At 38.8% G+C, this 18,745-nt stretch overlaps 1 protein-coding gene across 1 annotated transcript in view; it reads left to right on the top strand.

Annotated features, from left to right (window-relative positions):
- Window positions 1-18,316, top strand: part of lrfn5a (leucine rich repeat and fibronectin type III domain containing 5a) — a 145,353-nt gene extending 127,037 nt beyond the window's left edge. Inside the window, exons 9-10 of the mRNA XM_085256798.1 lie at window positions 15,446-15,719; window positions 16,301-18,316. Of these exons, the coding sequence (XP_085112924.1) occupies window positions 15,446-15,719; window positions 16,301-17,251 (1,225 nt within the window). The 3' untranslated portion in view covers window positions 17,252-18,316. The remainder of the gene's footprint in view (window positions 1-15,445; window positions 15,720-16,300) is intronic.
- The last annotated feature ends 429 nt before the right edge of the window (window positions 18,317-18,745 follow it).

Here is an 18,745-nt window from a genome sequence, read left to right as displayed (position 1 = left end):
GACACTTGAGAGACCGGCAGATGTTCACTGATACAGTACTGCTGTTTTAACACCAGTCCTGCTGCTTAAGGATTGTATTTCTATTGCGGAGTCCGGTCTAGTCCATAGTAAACCTCTCTTCAGAGAAGCAATCTCACTGGCATTCTAGTTTTTATTAACATGAGTAATTTCTTTGTCTTTAATGTTAGAGAGACAGCCCAGCAAACTGCATGGCTTTAAGAGAGAAAAAATAAAGATGAATAGTAGAGCAGGGCGATATGGCCAAAAATATTTATCACGATATATATTTGAAAATTTGCGATAACGATATAACCGACGATATAATTGATGCGAGACAAAATACAACTCCACAACATTACTAGCGCAAAAAGACAACCTTCCATTTATTTTCACTTAAACAAGAAGCTGGTTTTTATGTACATTAAAGCTTTATAAAAATGTAACAGTGCAAATGCAAATTCCTTGCTGAAAGTTTAACCAAAAGGCATTTCCAGTAGAAATGGGCTGACATATCCTGAGCATAACCATGTATAATATCCACTGAAGTTAAAAAGAGGTGCTTTGCAACATTAAACTGCAGTGTGCAGTACGCATTTTTCGGACCATAAGGTGCACGGGATTATAAAGCACATTAAGCGAAACAAAGCAGTCAGATAAATCAAACTTTATTAAACTCATTCTTCTTGCTTCCTCCACTTCTGTACCATTGATTCATTAATGTTGAATTCTCTGGCAGCTGCTCTATTCCCATGTTGTTGCAGTATATTAATGACTAACCTCGTATTGTGGATGGATTATCTCAGTTGTTCTCCTGACTGAAGTTTGGTCCGTTTACAGCATCCTGCCATGCGATTGCATTTGTCTCTAACCATGAAGAACCTTCACGTTAACTTTTATAAGTGGAAAAGTGTTAGTGTTCGTCCTCCAGCTTCACTGTTTATGTTATGCTAACATAGCTGTGTCGCTAGCGATCACGTAGCACATCATTATATACCAGCTAGCCCAACTTCAGTAACCCTACAAACGTCACTGCTGTTTAGTTTCCTGTCTTCATTTATGTTGGAAGTGATAGCAGAGCTGTACGTTTGATTTTTTTCAGAAATCTCTCAGTCAGAACATGCAATATCATGCTTAGGTAACTAGCGAAACTAGCGAGCTAACTTCCGCTAGCTTCCTGCTAACTTCTAACGCCGTTAAATGTAATAACTTTTGTTTTCATGGATGCCTGGAAGTTAAACTTTATAGTTACACCTGGTAAAGCAGCAATGCTGATCGTTTTATTAAAGATGAAAGAATTTAGACAATTTTTAACTCTAAGTGATGCTGCAGTGTTGTTTGACCTGAAGCATACGGAGTTTATAGGACCCAGATTACTCCCAGATTTAAGAGCATCTTAGTCCGACAAATATGACAATAACAACGGCTGCTTGCATGTTCTGCAAAAAAATGTGCTTTGTTGTGTATCTGACGGACAAACACCAAACCAGTTCCACATCACTGAAGTTGCACCATTTTTACAAACCAATTCTGGTTCATCTGTTTCACTCAACAATCGGCCATGTGCGTATGAAAACAAAGGCACTGCGCATGCGCGTTTTACTCCCATTCTATCGCGATATTTCATTTTCCTATCGTTGCCTAACATTATACCGGTATTACCGTGAACGGTATAATATGGCCCAGCCCTAATGAATAGCCACACGTTTGTCTGATTATAGACAGTATGTCTCTTTTTTTTCATATGGGGACGTAGATTAGAATCTGGAACATGCATCTCTCAAACTGTCGTCTTCCAGCTTGGCCTGACAGTGCTTAAATGATGGAATTCTGAGACTTGACTACCACTAGACAGTATATTCAGGGTACTTGCTATGAATGTCATGGAGTATGATGTTTTCAGAAAGCATGCTCTGGAAAGAAAATAAATGAAAGTCAGTAGAAGTAAACAGAATACATGTGTGTGAATGAGACAGGTGGAAAGATGCTGGAAAGAGTAGAGGTAGTCAAGGTAGCTGAGTTTAAATACCTAGAGACAACCATCCAAAGCAACGGACGGTGCACAAGAGAGATAGCATGGAGTGGGTGAAGATGAGTGAAAGGAACAGTTTATAATGTATCATTTGGAGACAAAGTTACAGAGGTAAAGCTGAGAATCGTTTAGACATATGTGGAGGAGGGATGGTAAATATATAGGACCAAGGATGGTGAACATGCAGCTTACAGGCAGGAGGAAAAGAGAAGAGGGTTGGTGTGAAGAATGTTGATTCTGGGAATAGGGTGAGATGGAGGGAGGTAATCCACTGTGGTGACCTCTAAAGGGAATAATGAAGAAAAGGAAGTGCACCATGATTAGTTTTATTTAGGGTGGGTAGCATTATGGTGAGTGGTTAGCAGTGTTTCTAAAGTTGTGTCCTGCTGGGGATTTGTGTGTAGGCCCCTTCTGTGCTTGTGTTCAAACACATGCATGTTAGCTTATTTGTTTAAGGATATTTTCTATAAAACATATTCACCTACATTATTGTCTAAATGTTGTCCTCAAGGTATCTCTTCACAGGAAGGTACATCACTTTGTTGGAGATGAGTAAGAAAATAATCTGGATTTATTCCATAGCCATTTTAGTTACATTGAATATTGGGAATCCCAAAAATGGCAGTTGGACTGCAACAAAATATAATTTGACATTATATGTCAATCTAAAAAACATTTGATTAATGACCTATTGTCCTGATTAATGGACAAAGAACTGCAAAGAATTAACTGCAAAGAAAAAATACATATCAGTTTCCTTTAACTCAAAGAAATCTTGCAAATCTTTGCATATTAAAATATTAAACAAGATAACATTTTGGTTTGTCTTTAAAATATGACTAAATTATCGGTCGAAGATCTGACAATTCTTGTTCTACAGAACATTTGAAGTCTCGAGTTGTGATTATTAATCACTTCTCAGTCCATTTGGACCAGTGTCCAATGAAATAAAGCGGATCAAATTCTGATCCTTTCTGTACTATTTTATCTGCCTGAGCTGCTTTCCACAATTAAAGGCCTGCTCTATTTCGCGGGGTATAGATTGCTGTTAAATTGGATTCTTCACATATAACTTACATTCAGGCAGAAGTATCTTGGATGTTTTTTTGCTGGCGCTCACTGTCACTTTTACTAAGTAACATGATAAATGGTGCCAACAACAAGCAAGGTCAGCTTTGCTAATTAATGTTAATTATTGTTTAGGTGGTGACAGAAGCGTCACTGTGAACTCATGCTGCAGAATTTCTAGTCTAGTACTCATCAAAATTTTGATTAAGTAGTTAGCGGCAAGTTAAGGTGTGTCATGTTAATTAGGTATTTACAGTGTGTCTGATATTTAATCAGCATGTATGTAAATAGAATCACATCATACCCGATACTGGCAAATATCTTATATCACAGAATTAAGATTAAAGCATAAACCAAGATATTCCTACTGGCTATGACCCCAGTTTGTAGTGATTTTTTCCAAAGCTTTATCAATGCCAAATTGTCCTCCATAAACTTCATTGTTCATCAACCACAGTGACCAAAAATAAATTTGGTACATTTTTTCAGGGAACTTTTAAGAGAGCTGTTTTGTCTGAAAGCAAAATGAATCAACCTTATTTTACAAGGTACTCAAGGTCTTAATTGAGCGTACCAAGAGCGCCACACCATTTAATTCAAGCCACTTTATAATGCAGAACCAACTGTGGATTCAGTAAAAAATATTTGTAGTTAAATTGTTTAGCAGCTGTTAAGTTTCATCATCATCTCTTGTCATGGTCTCTATAACTCTAAACTTGGATTTGTATAAATAACTGCCAGAGGAACTAAATTGAGTCAACAACACAGCTCATTTCCAAATTTCAGCCTGATATTTCAGGGTCATATCAAGTAAAGAGTGGTATTGAGTAAATAATGTGATGACCTTTTACTCATGACTAGAGCAGAAGCAGCACATGTAGTCCCTGGCCTTAACACCTCACTGGTTTCATCGTGGAGGTCAGAGCCACGTCGATGATGATGCTGAAGCTCACAGTGAGCGTCGATACAGGCAACTGCAAAATGGCCACAAAGTGTAACACATTCTTATCACAGTGAAGAACCAATTTCTGTATTTAATTAAAGGTTTGGATGAATACAATCTATTACTGGATCAGAGAAAAAAATCAATTTGCAAATTATAAGATGAATAGGTGTCTTGTTTAGTCAATGAGCAGCATTTTATAATGGTGATGGTAAAAGGCCTCTTAAAGACGTGTGCGCTGAACATAGAAAGAAATGTTGATGAATGCTGTTTTCCAGTGAAGTGGAGCAATAGCAAAAATAAAGATAATGAATTTTGCATTAAAGGTCTTCCCGATTTTAAAACGTTAGACTCGATCACAGCAGTCTTGTGTAAAACCTAACTGAACCTGATGTGCATACATGATGTTTGAAACTTTATGAAAAAAAAACATTTTCAAAGAAATCCAGAGACACTTGAACATAGTCACATCCATTAATTAAAAAACAGTTTAGAACAACAACTTAGATCGTTTGAAACGACGTGCACAGTGCTCCATTAATATCCACTCAGATAACAACTATGTGTGAGTATATCCAGTTAAGTCTTGGTTCCTCAGAGCAGAAAAAACAGAAATTTACTTGTCTATAGAGAGGGAGAGAGAGACAGAGAAAATTGACATCATAGCTAAGAGCGAAACCAAACTGACTTGAAAATGACTAAATAAAAGAACTTGTGCTGTACTGTATACACCCATAAACTCAAGCCCTGGAGTAGCAATTTATTTAAAGCTACAACAGGTCCAGTGACATAAAGACTTCAAAATATCTGCCAAATCTGAGGCTATGGCGTATCAAAAGACATTAACTCAGCGTTGACACTCTCTAAGTAATATAGAAATGCACACAACCTCTATTGTGAACTGTGCTGCCATTTGTTCTTTGATATTTTTTTTCAGCTGTTGTTTTCCAGTCCAGCAGATCCATCGAGCTACAGGGGCTGGTTGCCATTTGCCAGAAAAACTACACATCAAGCAAGTTGTGTGGCAAGCTTTTTTATGAGACCACACAACAGGGGGCGGGGGATGAATCCAAGCTTACATTCACTCCCTCTGTTTCTCTCTCTCCTCTTTCTGTAACAGGAAGTACAGTAGTTTACCCTTGCCAGTGGTCCCTGTGGCCCAAGTATACAGTAACACCTAGCTCAACTGCGCTTAAGACATGAAAAAGCATCCGCCTTTATCCTGCCGTAATGTTCCAGTTCTGATTTTATAGTGCCATAAACATATAGCAGGACTAACATAACACTTTTATTGCTGTAAGTAGTCTATTGGGTTTTAAGCTAACATAAGAAGTACAAGGAAAGTACCACAGCAGTGAGGATGAGTCTAAAGGAAAGAAGTCATGATAAAAGTGAAACAAGGGGTAGACAAAGGGAACATAATGATTTATATGCCTTGGTGCAGCAGAGAAAGGCTGAAAATGTGGAACAGTTGAGAAAAGAGAAGGAGGGAGAAAAGGATGATAAAAAGAGGGTAAAATGATAAAATAAACATGGAGGTATGTGGTAATAAAGGGGGTGTGAGAAGGGGAGGGAATGTGAGGGCAGCTGGAAGAATAACCACACTGAAGTTGTTCAGAAAAGGAATGATTTAGGAAAGGGAGAAAGAGGCTGAAAAAAGAAGGCAGCAGAGATGAAAAGCAAGAACGTAAATGGCAAAGATGGAGGATGGAAAGGAGGCATAAGGAAAGGAACAGAAAAAACATGAAAAAGCTAATGGGAGATCAAAACAACAGATTCAAGAAGTAACATTATGCAGGAAGGATATATAGAAGCAGCCAGCCACAGCATTAAGGAGATGCAGATGACTCAGCGAAGCTGGAAGAATGGAGCTGAGCTGGGCAGATGGAGGTCTACGGCTTGCAGCAGATAATGCTGAAACATCTTTTGAACATCTGGGACAGCTTTAGCTGCATGACACGTTGACATCTAGTCATAACTATAATGAGATTCAGCTAAGACTTTTTTACATTATTTATTTAATAATTGTTTAGTCTCACTGCAGGTTGTTTATCTTATATAAGTTACTAATTTTGTTTTCCTCACTCTACATATTTTAAATGAAGTCAGTGGTTTTGTATACTTTACTTATATAAATGAATTTATTCACTCTTGTGTTACCCGATCCTGCTCTACTGCCTCATTTGGTTTAGAAGTCGAGCAGTCTTAGGTTTCATTCACCATCATATTTCTGGTCAAAGGAGCTTGCAAAGAAACGTGAATGTTTTGCTTCCCACTGACGTCACACAAAGATTTACGGTGTGTTTTAGAGGCTATCTTTGGATGCTCTTTGGTAATTTGCGGTTGTTTCATCTGGGCTGTTTATACGTTAATTTCTTTGGAAATTATGATGATGAGAGAAATCATCCAAAATACAGTATTAAAGTGTAGCAGGTGACTGCGGCACAGGAGCTAGAGCAGGCCATTCTTCAGTCCGCATGTTCCTTCTCAAGTCCTTTGTTTTTGGCAAGCTTCCATCTCCAAATTACCCTGATCCATATGTGAGGCCATGTTATCACTCATGCACATTGCAGCACTGCATGAGTACAATTAGTGCTGTATGAAATGTGCATAAGTGGGTAAGTCTAGCTCATAGTGGAATGTGTTGTAAAAATGCCAAAACTATAATAAGCAAATGAAAAGCTGCACAGTTTATTAAGAGTTTTCTGTTAGTTTGACACTGTAGGCAGAACCTTTTCACATTTGAAATATTTTAATGTACTGTTACTATAAACATCTCGACTAGAGCAGTTTTTGAATTAGGAACTTTTGATCACAAATAAACTCAGTTTGGTCCGCTCTGTTACGTTACCCCTAAGAGTGTTTTTAATATTCATAAAACTAATTTTAGAACTAAACTTCCTTCACTCGTGAAATCTTTTATTGATTCTCACTGCAAGCAGTAATTCATTATGATTTCTCAAGACCCCTAAAATGTCGTCTTTGAACAGATTGAAATTTTTACAGCCAAGTGAGAACGAACACTGTAAGCTACGTTCATTTTTCACTAATTTAGTGTGTAAGGATGATTATCTGGAAAGCAATTTGAAGGGTTGGGATAATTATAGTTTTTAGATAATGCTGATACACTCTGACATTTAAATGAGGTGGCAGTGTGTTTTCTTGGGAACTGTGATATTATGACTGTAATTAAAGTAATTTCTTAACACTGTTTGTAGAAATGGTTTTCAAAGCTTTTGTTTTATTCCTTTGCTGCCGACAATCTGAATGCATACAGGGTTAAATGGGAAAGAAATGCACAAGTTGTTAGGAGTGCCCACCTGTCCTTGTCCCACCTATGACTACAAGCTGCGTAGGTGCTTGTTAACCATTAGTTCTGGTGTCAGGGGCACTATGCACGGTAACACAGAGATATAAAGCTCACTACTGCAATGTTTTCTGTCTGCCCGAGAGACTTGGACCTATTAGCATGGCATGGTGCCATCTGCTGTGTAAGCTACATTAGCTTTGAGGTTAGCAGTAATGGAGCAGATGTGGAGCTACCATTAATCTTCTTCACTTTGTGTATATAAACCTGTTATACGTAACTGGTTTGATTGTATTTGTGTTGTCAGATTGTTTGCTCAATTGTTTAGAAAATTAAGTTGAAGAAAGTTATTTTCAGTAGCCTGTGAAAGTAATGACTAATGTGAGTGATTGCTGTGCAATGCAAACCGTTTTTACTGCACAAAACCAAAAAAAGTATGTAATAAAATTAAGCTAAGGCATGTTTAAAAAGTGCTATGCAAAGAAAAGTTTTTTAAAACCTATAACTGCTTTTGCAGGCTATTTTTCTGAGCTTATCTGACAAAGTTTTCTATGTTTCGGGCTATTTAATCTAGACTAGCTTCCATTGCAGTAACATGGAAAGCTCTAGCCAGAAGCACTGCATACAATTTTCTGAAATAATTGGACAACCTACTCTTAGATATCTGTGACCCACATTTTGGTCCTTTCTCTGTTTGAGTAACACAGCTGTGCAGTTTTACTGTGGAAAGGAAAGAAGATAGTGGTTAAATACAGCAGGTCAAATAATGAAAAATTAAAATAGAATTCAGTTGTAGTGCGTCATATCACATGAACTCCATCAGTATTGTTAATGAGATGACCAGTTCTATTAATTTTCCCTCTTGGTGGTTGGGGTGTCATGGGTGGTCATTTATGTGCAAACACTGTTTTGTTGTCTCAAATGTACTTTTTTGCATGGTCACTCTCAAACTTAAAGTAATCACAAGTAAATAAAGTATGTAAGGAAGTAAATCACAAAATCCAGGCTTCAGGCCCAATGTTGTCCCCTCTTCTCACATCAAACTGACATCAGATCATCCATGCATGACCCCAAACAGTGCCTGTTTTGTTGTTGCCAGAGTTGCTCAGCTTGCATTCACTTGCAGACTTAAAAAAAACCCCTCAAACTCTGAAGTTGGAAAAAAAAAATAAAAAGGCAGGATTTTGCAGGTCAGAAACAGGGAGGTCTTAAAGGGACATTTCCACTGTGGCTCACTCATATAGTGCTATGGCTTTCACTTCATTTTTGTTTCAATGGCCAGCAATGCCACATACGCAAAACTAGAAAACTCTCTCTCTTCTCTGAAATGGAAAAGAAAATGATTTCCCTGCAGATATCTAAAACGACTAATGAGCTAGACAAAGCAGTGAAAATAATTGTGTGTTGTTCACCCACGGTGTCACATATGATCTAACTGGACCTTGCTGCTGGGGGCAAAGACTACAGCTGAGTTATTAGAAGTCCTCGGCCCATATTGCAAAACTCCAGCTTGACCTGAAGGTCCTGGTTTTGTGTGTTGCACCACTGCCATGCATGCCTTCAAACCTCCTGAAAGACTGCATATCTGTGGCCTTTAGGCTTTCTCCAATGTTTAATCAAGTGAAAATGTCTGAAACAGAACAATCTGGTATCAGAGTTCACTGTTCCATTCATGGATGGAAGCATTTGTCATGAGACAGAAAGCAGGAAGCAACAAATTGAGATGCTTGCTTTGACCTGGACCGGGGCGAGAGAAGTGAAACTCGATTAACATGCACTCTAATACAACGCAGAAGCCACAACCGTGCACATGCAGGCTTCTGTTTACAATCATATAGTCATTTCAGTGATGAAGTCCAGGAGTCCAGGTATGGTGACAAACGGCAGGAATAGTAGACTTGCAGTGGTAAAGAATATTACTGTAATGGAACTCACACACATAATTACATACATGTACAGACACATATAAGTACATAAATGGATACTCATAGAGAAACATCCAAGCTGACATTTTCTCTTGTGTAATGAAAGTGTAATGAAACCCTGAAACACACACACACTCACACAGAGGCGCCCTGGGCTGAGGGCTTGGCAGAGCAGAGTAGATAGATTAGTGTAATAGTCTCGGCCAAGGCAATCATCTGCCCACTGTAGGGCTTCAAAGACTGGCAGCAAGATCCAGCTCAGACACAAAGAAATTAACCACAATGAATGAGTCACTTTGGATGAGTTCACACTGCTAACAGCTCAAGAAGGAATGTAAGGGAAAAACAGAAAAAAGAAGAAAAAAAAACACATAAAAATGTGAAAAAAATGTACTTTTGTGTGCTGAGTAAAGCTCAAACAGATTTTCAACATCTTGATTGTTGATTGTATACATAAATTATAAATGGTGATAGCTTTGCTTGCACACTGAAAATGAAAAAGTTTTTCCTTATTTCATTGGCCAGAAAATGCTGATATTTTAATGAAGAAACATTCTGATTTAGTACCTGTAAAAAGGAGGGTTCGTGCAGCTAATGGTTTCTTGGAAAGATTCATGTATGGCAAAGAAGCAAACAAGCCCTCGAGCCCAGTGCATTATTCCTCCCTATTCTTTTCCCGGTTTGTTTTTGACAGTAGAAAATGCTTTTTTACTATTTAAAATCATATTTTTTCTGCCTCCATTGTAAAAGCGGAAAATGTACATTTCCATCTTTGGAGCAACAAAACACCAGACTGTTTAGGAAGAACAGCATTTCCCCTGCAATATTTTATTTTCCTATTTTAAGTTACTTTTCTAACAGACAAAGGTGGACAAAAACTGTTGATGATTATGATAAATATGCTTAAACTATATTTAAACAGCCTAGATTTTGTGATCCAAGAACTGGACTGAAAATGACTGGAGCAAAAACAATGTCCAAAGCAAAACTTTGAAAGACATCAGAAGGCCTGAAGAAATATTCCTCAAAACCATTATAATAAATAAATAATAATAAAAATAATAATACTACAAGGAAGTCTGACTATTTGAAAGCAAATAAATGGGGGCTAGAAACTTTTGAAAGATTCTATAGTATAAAACTAGAAACACAATTTCCTACTTTGCATTGAAAGTTGATGACTTTTAAACCCGCATAACCTTGAAAAGCAATATACACTACCAGTCAAAGGTTTGGACACACCTTCACATTTAATGGCTTTTCTTTATTTTCATGACATTTATTTTCATAACTCAAAACATATTTTAGATTCTTCAAAATACTCACCCTTTGCTTTGATTACTGCTTTGCACACTCTTGGCATTCTCTCGATGAGCTTTATGAGGTCGTCACCTGAAATGGTTTTCCAACAGTCTTGAAGGAGTTCCCAGAGATGCCGAGCACTTGTTGGCCCTTTTGCCTTCACTCTGCGGTCCATCTCATCCCAAACCGTCTTGACTGGGTTTAGGTCAGGTGACTGTGGAGGCCAGGATATCTGGCTCAGCAATCCAGTTTCGTCATAGCAGTTGCTGGTTTTTGCAACTTCACTTGGAAACTCATTCCAAATTTTAGCTATTTTCTGGACTGACTACCTTGAGTTCTTAAAGTAATGATGGACTGCCATTTCTCTTTACTTAACTGATTGGTTCTTGCCATAATATAATTCTAACAGCTGTCAGCTGTGTACCAACCTGACTTCTGCACAACACAACTGATGGTCCCAACCCCATTAAGAAGTCAAGAAATTCCACAAATGAACCCTGACAAAGCACACCTGTGAAATGGAAACCATTTCAGTTGACTACATCTTGAAGCGCACTGAGAGAAGGCCAAGGATTTGCAGTGCTGTCAAAAAGCAAAGGGTGGCTACTTTGAGGAGTCTAAAATATAAAATATAAGACAAGTTATTTATCAATTTTGTCTTTGCTACATAATTACATAATAATAATAATAATAGATTTTATTTGAGGGCGCCTTTCAAAAACCCAAGGTCACCTTACAAAAGAACAAAATTAATAAAAGCAATAGTCATAAAATACATAAAAATAAGTGATTAAATAAATAATTGCAAAGCAGAACTTGACAACAGATAAAATCAGCACTAAAGCGAATACGTTTGAACAGATGTGTTTTGAGCTGTGACTTAAATGCGGGAAGAGAGTCATATTTCTTATGGCTGGAGGAAGAGAGTGGCTGGAAGAGCAGAACGACTGAAGGCTCTGTTCCCCATAGTGGTAAGACGTGCGGACGGAACAGTAATAGTTTTAATAGTTTTGCAATTTTCATTAGTTTTTATTTTTATTTAGTTTTGACTTCAGATTTTCAATTTTATATCAGTTTTAATTAGTTTTTACCAATTGTTTGCTAGTTTAGTTTAGTTTTTATTTTTTGGAAAATCCTTAGTTTCAGTTTAGTTTTGATTAGTGTCAGTTATAGTTTTAGTTGTGTTTGCAATAATTAAGTGCAACAAAATCCCAGTTTCATCATATCAGTCATGCTCTTCTGCTTATCCTTGGGTATGTTGCTATTCCAGCTACCATACCCTGCACCCTGGACAGGTCGCCTGTCTGTCGCAGGGCTAACACGCAGAGACAGACAACTCACATTCCCACCTATGGGTTCTTTAAATAAATAAATAAATAAATAAATAAAGGCAGATGAACAACCATTGATACCAGGCAACTATAAAATGTATATCTTGGCCCCAATGAGACTATTAACTCTTGCAGCACCGGGTGTTCGTAATTTTGGTTCAAGTGAATTGATACATTTTTTTGAAGGCAATTGACTCACACAGTTATGTAGATGTGCCCGTCCTGTTGTCTCGGGATGCATCACGCTGCCTTGCCTGGGGTTAGCTTCTGTTTCTGGGGATGAGGGTTGAGTGTGCTCCCTTACCTTTTCAAGGTAAGCTAGGTTAGCCTTCTTGTGTGAGCTTTTCAAGTGCACTTTAAGGTTTGTGGGATTTTTTTTCCCCTTTAGAAATGTCCCTCATAATTTGTCTCTTTCCACTACAAGACACTTGCTTTATCCAAAACACAATCATATTCAAAGTAATCCCAAATTGGACTCTGGCGCTTTCTCCTGACTTTTCCTGACATGATTCTGCGCGTGGACGCAGCAACACAGACGACTCGACTAACGTACTGGCCACCTGCTGGCATAATGAGACAGCAAGAAAAAAATCTGGAAACTAAACTTCATTTTCACCCTTGACTATTGTATGACACACACACATCTACGAAAACTAAACACATTTTTGCTATAAATTCAGTTAATTTTAGTTAGTTTTGTGAACACTCATTACAGTTTTAGTTAGTTTTCCTCTTTTTATTTTTATTTCCGTTAACGAAAATGTTTTTTCACTTCTAGTTTTCGTTAACGATAATAACCTTGGTAAGATGAATAGCAGATGAGGATCGGGAAACAGTGGTGATATGGAGCAGGTCACACAAATAGGAAGGAGCAGATTTATGGACACACTTGTACGTGAGAAGTAAGAGTTTAAAATTTATCCTGGCTTCTATGGGCAACCAGTGAAGCTGCTGAAGAACTGGCGTATTATGAGCCCTTGACAGAGTACGAGTTGTGACCCGAGCTGCAGAATTTTGAAGAAGTTGGAGTTTATGAAGGGACCTTTTAGGGAGACCAAATAAGAGGTAATTGCAGTAATCAATGCGGGATGTAATACGACTATGGACACGGATGGCAGCAGCATGGGGAGTAAGGAAGGGATGGAGTCGGTTAATATTACCTAAGTGGAAGTATGTAATTAATGTGGGACTGGAATGAGAGAGTATTATCAAGTATGACACCCAAACTCTTAACCTGAGGGGAGGGTGGGAGAACTTTCAGTGTTAATGGAAAAACTGTGGGATTTGGATAAGATAGAGGCTGTACCAACAACTAAAACTTCTGTTTTATTACTGTTTAGTTTAAGAAAATTGGAGGAGAACCATGATTGTAGGTAGGTGAGAGGGATAAATTGGGTTTAGAAGAAATGTAGAGCTGGGTGTCATCATGTATCTTGCTTCATATATTTGATTTCTTCATTATGTATCTACAATTTAGGAAGTAGTAAAAATAAATAAAAGCCATTAAATGAGAGGGTTTGTCCAAATTTTTGACTTTTTAAAAGAAGAAATGCTGGTATGAGCTGTCAAAAGATAATCAATAAATGCCTATAGTTTAAGTTAAAATGCAGAGACCTACCAGGAGTTATGAAAACAAACGCTTTTTATAGAAAGATATTACTGCTTTAAACACAGCCACACATACATTCTTGCACACAAACGAAGCCCAAAGCAAGCACAGCAGTTAATAGAGAAATTAATCCCTGTCTGTGGATGCATGTGTATCCAAATGCAGCTGCTTGTGTTTGAGCTTGTAGGTACCAGTGACTTTCATTCCTGTCATTAACCTGCTATCTTCAGTATCCTTGTATGTGTCCCACCATAGAACTAATGGCATTTTCAGGATGTGTGTTTACGTGTAGTCAAGGTTCACCACTATTGTGATAAAACCATTAAGAGAAGCAAAGGGTAGAATTCTCATGGTCATCCACTGTTCAGATGATCCTATTAGTATTCATAGGGTTGTATGAATACCCTTCCTCACATGCACTCACATTCACTTAAAGCCTTGTGCTGTTATTCCATAGAGGGTATAGTCATGACCTGCCATTAAATGCATCCCCGAGCTCTTAATACTAACCATTAAACCTTAACAAGTCTTCTAACCTTCGCTTAACTCGAACTCAAAACCAGATGCTTTAACCTGGCCAAAGTAGCCCTCTGCTGCTCTCAGTGCACGCTCGACCACGGGCTTCTGAACTAGCTGCCCTCTTTGGATTTAATGAGGAATTTCATTAGCATTTTAATGACAAATTCCAGGACCGCTGACAAGACTTTATTTTAGAGAAACTGAAGGGCAAATATGCAAAACCTCCACTCAATGTGACAAGTGTCCAGTAAAGAGCAACAAATTGGACTCAAAATGTCCGAGTGTCCAAGAGAATATCCAAAATGATTCATTCTTTATTCATCCTTATTGTCAGAACTGACGAGGAAAGACTGAACGGTTTAAGTATACTTGTGCATCGTCGCAGGTCCATGCTGTCAAAGGTTGTCGGCTCAAACCTTCTGTGCCATAATAAGTCATTTAATTATCCTTTATTTGAGGATTCAGCATCCAAAGGAGCGGAGTGTGTTTACTCTGTGTCATTTCATTCACTTCACTTTTCGTCACTCTTGATTTTTTTTTCTGCATTCCTGTCTTCTTTTAAAAATGCACTGTACTGTTTTATTACTCTGGAGGATGGTGTCACATGTTTGTAGAAACAAAGCAGTGGGTATATTCATTATTTAGATTGTGCATATTTTCTGCACAGTGTTTTCACTATGATGACATGAGGAGCCTATCTTCTTACAGTCGTACACAAGAGAACTGACAGAAGTTCACCTGATGTTAGAAATTTGTTTAAGGTTATGAATGATGGTTCATTTGAAATTAAAAAAAAAAGAGTAATGTCCTCCCACAGCAATTATTTCATGTACTTTTCATATTTTTATGAAAACCTCCCTGTTTAGTTCGACTTTATTTTTAACATTTCATGGACAGAATAGAACAACTGAATATAGCGAGGCCACTCAGCCTTGTTGCATTTTGTTGCAATTGTGATACTGCACCTAAACTATCTCTTAAAGTGCTAATTATTTTAATTTCCTTCAACTTACAAATGTTGAATCTCCAAAACAGCCACAGAAAGGGAATAGACTAGGCTAATTAACGCTGTATGTAACTGCTCATGATTCTTGCTATTCTGCCTCTTAGGCACTATTGCTACTGCTTTAGTTCTTTATTTGTCGGGAACCATGCATAGAAGCATTTAACTAGTATTGACTTTCTATCTGCACTCCTTAGGCAGGCAAACACAGCATTAGTTATGAAATCCAAATAATAGATGTTGAGTCAAATATAATTACTAGTTTATTTGTTTCTCTATGAAGGCTACTGTTTTCCACTAAGGTAGACTATATTAGCCATCTCAAAAAGGCTTCAAGAAGCTTGAAGCCAAGAAACTGCTGACACACATGTTGAACTGTCATTTTGCCTTCCCTGTCTTCCTGCCACAGAATGATCCCTCCATCAAGCAAGAACTTCCTAGTCAACAACCTGGCAGCAGGCACCCAGTACGACCTCTGTGTCCTGGCCATCTACGATGACGTTATCACCTCTCTGACAGCGACGCGAGTGGTCGGCTGCGTGCAGTTCACCACCGAGTCAGAGTACATGAGATGTCATTTTATGCAGTCTCAGTTCCTGGGTGGGACCATGATCATTATCATCGGAGGGATAATAGTGGCCTCGGTTCTAGTTTTTATTATCATCCTGATGATACGATATAAGGTGGGTCTATCTCTGTCGCTCTTGTCCAGTCTAGCCATAAGGCAGCAGGAATGAGGCAAGAGAGCTTTTCATTTAGCTGAATGATTGTCGTTATGGTGATCATGTAACAAGAAAAAGTCACAAAGTGATCTAGTGATTTTTTTTTTTTTAATCTTTTGGTCTTCTTTGTATCTTTCTAATCAAAACTGTAAATTAGAGCTTAAATAAAAGCATTAAAATGATTTGTCTACATAAACTGATATTTTGAAGCATTTTAAAGTATCCTTAACTGATGCAAAAGCTACATCTGTTATAGTCATAGTGGTATTAGGTCTCCTGTAAATTTTTAAATATCATAGCATATTTTGTTTTATTTACAACAGCAACTTAGTCCTGATACAGGGACCAACAGGTTGGACTCAACGTGAATTTTAAAAGGGAAGAACCAGGTGAAGACATAAAGGACTAAACGTGTGCCTTAAAATGCATAAAAGTATAACTCAAAAAGTGTTTTTCTTGTTACTTGAAAGGGTTCAAAGGGAGACACTCAAGATGAGAAAAATCGGATCTAATTTTCCCTTTTCCCTATGTTTTTTCCTCAGGTGTGCAACCCTAGTGAGGGTGGCAAAGGCATTTCAATGTCAATGACCAACGTTCACTCACAGACCAATGGGCAGCAATCTCAGGGTTGCACCGTGACTCCAAGCTCCTCTAAACACGGCTCAATCGGATTAGACGACCTCTCAGGAGGCACAAAGAGGAGTGGTGCTGCAGCAGCGGGAGGTGGGAGAAAGGATACAATAGCTCAGGCCTCTGAGTCTTCCCTGCCTGACTGCTCCACAGCCACATCAGTTCTCAGCCAGGCTTGGTCGGCCAGAAGCCCAACAGCTGGAGCCGAGGAACGAGAGAAAACAGTTGAAGAGAGAGCTCAAGCCGGCATTGCATCACCCACCGCCACCACAGGCTCCCTACACAAGCCAAAGCGAAAGCCCGCCCCAACTAAGCCTGGCTCTGCTTGCTCCAGTGGCCAGGGGATGATCGAGAACCTCCCAACTGCCTCCTCGACACGACCACCTTCCTCTACTTCCACCGCCTCCTCTGCCCTCCTTCATTCCTCATCCCCCGGTGCCCTGGAGAACCTCAACACCAACCGAAATAACTCCACCGCTCTCTCTCAGACCCCACCACCTCCCTTTGCCTCTTCCCCTTTCTTCAGCCCCATCGCCACACCGAGCCCAGTCCCATCTGTGCGATTCAGAGAGACGCCCATCCTGCGCCGGGCTCCTCGCACCGCCGCCTCTTCTGCCAGATATCAGACTCTTCCTGTGGAGGAGGGAGGAAGGAGCAGAGCTAGGAGGAGGTACTCACTCAGTGAAGGAGGCTCAAAAACTCACTCCGCCCATCAGGGAGGAGGAGGAGCACCCAAAATAGGGCGCGTAATACGGAACAAAAGGAGCCAATCAATGAGCGGTATGCTACTCCCAAAAGATGGGGACGAAGAGTCGGACAAAGGGCGGTGTGACTCTGACTGGATCTTAGAAAGCACAGTTTGAACTGGAATGAGCCAGCGACCATAAAATGAACTTTGGTTTATTCATTGTTTGTCCTTTGTGTGAGTGGATGCGTGCTTTTGTTTATAGGCGTATGTGTGAAAAGCCTGCTTGTGTCACGAAAAACTTTGCGTGTTGTTACTGTGTGTTTTCCTGTTTGAATTTTCTTTCTAAACGTGTGAGAGGTTGACTGTGTTTCTGGTAAACGTGTGTGTGTGTGTGTGTGTGCGCGCTTTTTAAAAAAATAATCAGTCTTTTCATAACTTTTCTCCACAGTTATTTGTACTTGATTTACAGTTTACAGTTTTGTTTTTTGCTTTTGTTTCCACTTCAACAGTATCCATTTTGCAGTCAATCATTCAGCGAGTGGATAACTTGCCTTGTCTCGTAGCGTCCTCGAGTTGTCTCGTTGGTTCCACTTTATAGCACAAAAGAAAAAAGAAAAACAAGACAATGGACTCGCCACGTCATTTCCCGATTCACTATCACCTTATCTGAAAAATACCACAAAAAGGGAATTAATACAGGAAATAAGAGGAATAAAAAAATACAAAAACGGGAAAAGCACACCATTCTTAATGTTCACACGCTCACAGAGATGTGCATCCATAATGTGGCAAGAGAATAGCAGTCGGTGCCTTCTTTTGCACTAACAGACCCTCACTAACAGATACTTTAACCGGATTTAGGACTCCACCATGGCTCCACGAATGAGGGGACGGATTAAGGAAGAGAGATTTCACACATAGCCTTTCTTACCTACTGCGGAGTACAGACCTTTTCTGGACACATAAAGACAAAATGTTGCAGACAGATGAAGACTTTAATGAACCTCTTATGAAAGTGATATTTTTTAAAGCGAAGTATTAAAAAAAAAAGCAAAGAAAAAAAGCAACGTGAGAACCTTGTGAGCTTTTCACTGACACTGGTATAATACAGCCTGTGTTGGTCACAAGCTCACGGAAAGCTTCTGTACAGAAAAAGACAACATGTACTGTTGTTATGTTGTGTAAAATAAAAAAGGGATAAAATGAAAATGGGAATGTTATGGGTGTGCTTTACAGCGAATATACAGCATGTCAAACAATATACTGTGCTGGCATATTGCTCCAGTTTTTCATATCATTATTATATATTATATTATCTTTTCAATTGGAAAATTGTTTGAATGATGCGGCTTTTCATTCATATTTTGATAATTCGATGTATCGATGTTTACCTTAAAACCTCAGGCATAGTTACACACACACACACACACACACACACACACAGACGTAGTCTGGAGGTTTATTCACAGCACAGAATCTGATTTCCATACCTCCCACCTCTCACTGACTGCATTTATTAGAGGGAAGAAATTTAGGAAAAAGTGCTCCCTGTGAGGCTTTGACAGTTTGCCAATGTGCCAATGAGTAAGGCTCACGTGACCTGTTTTTAAGTGCTTACAAAACAATCATAGCGCTCACATGAAAAACAGACTGTTGTGTAGCACGTGAG

The sequence above is a fragment of the Mchenga conophoros genome, linkage group LG19, assembly GCF_057382185.1.
Source record: "Mchenga conophoros isolate Kocher_MC1m ecotype Shallow Benthic linkage group LG19, M_conophoros_male_GT1.1, whole genome shotgun sequence".
Taxonomy (NCBI): Eukaryota; Metazoa; Chordata; class Actinopteri; order Cichliformes; family Cichlidae; genus Mchenga; species Mchenga conophoros.
This window is presented reverse-complemented; position numbering and strand designations above follow the sequence as displayed.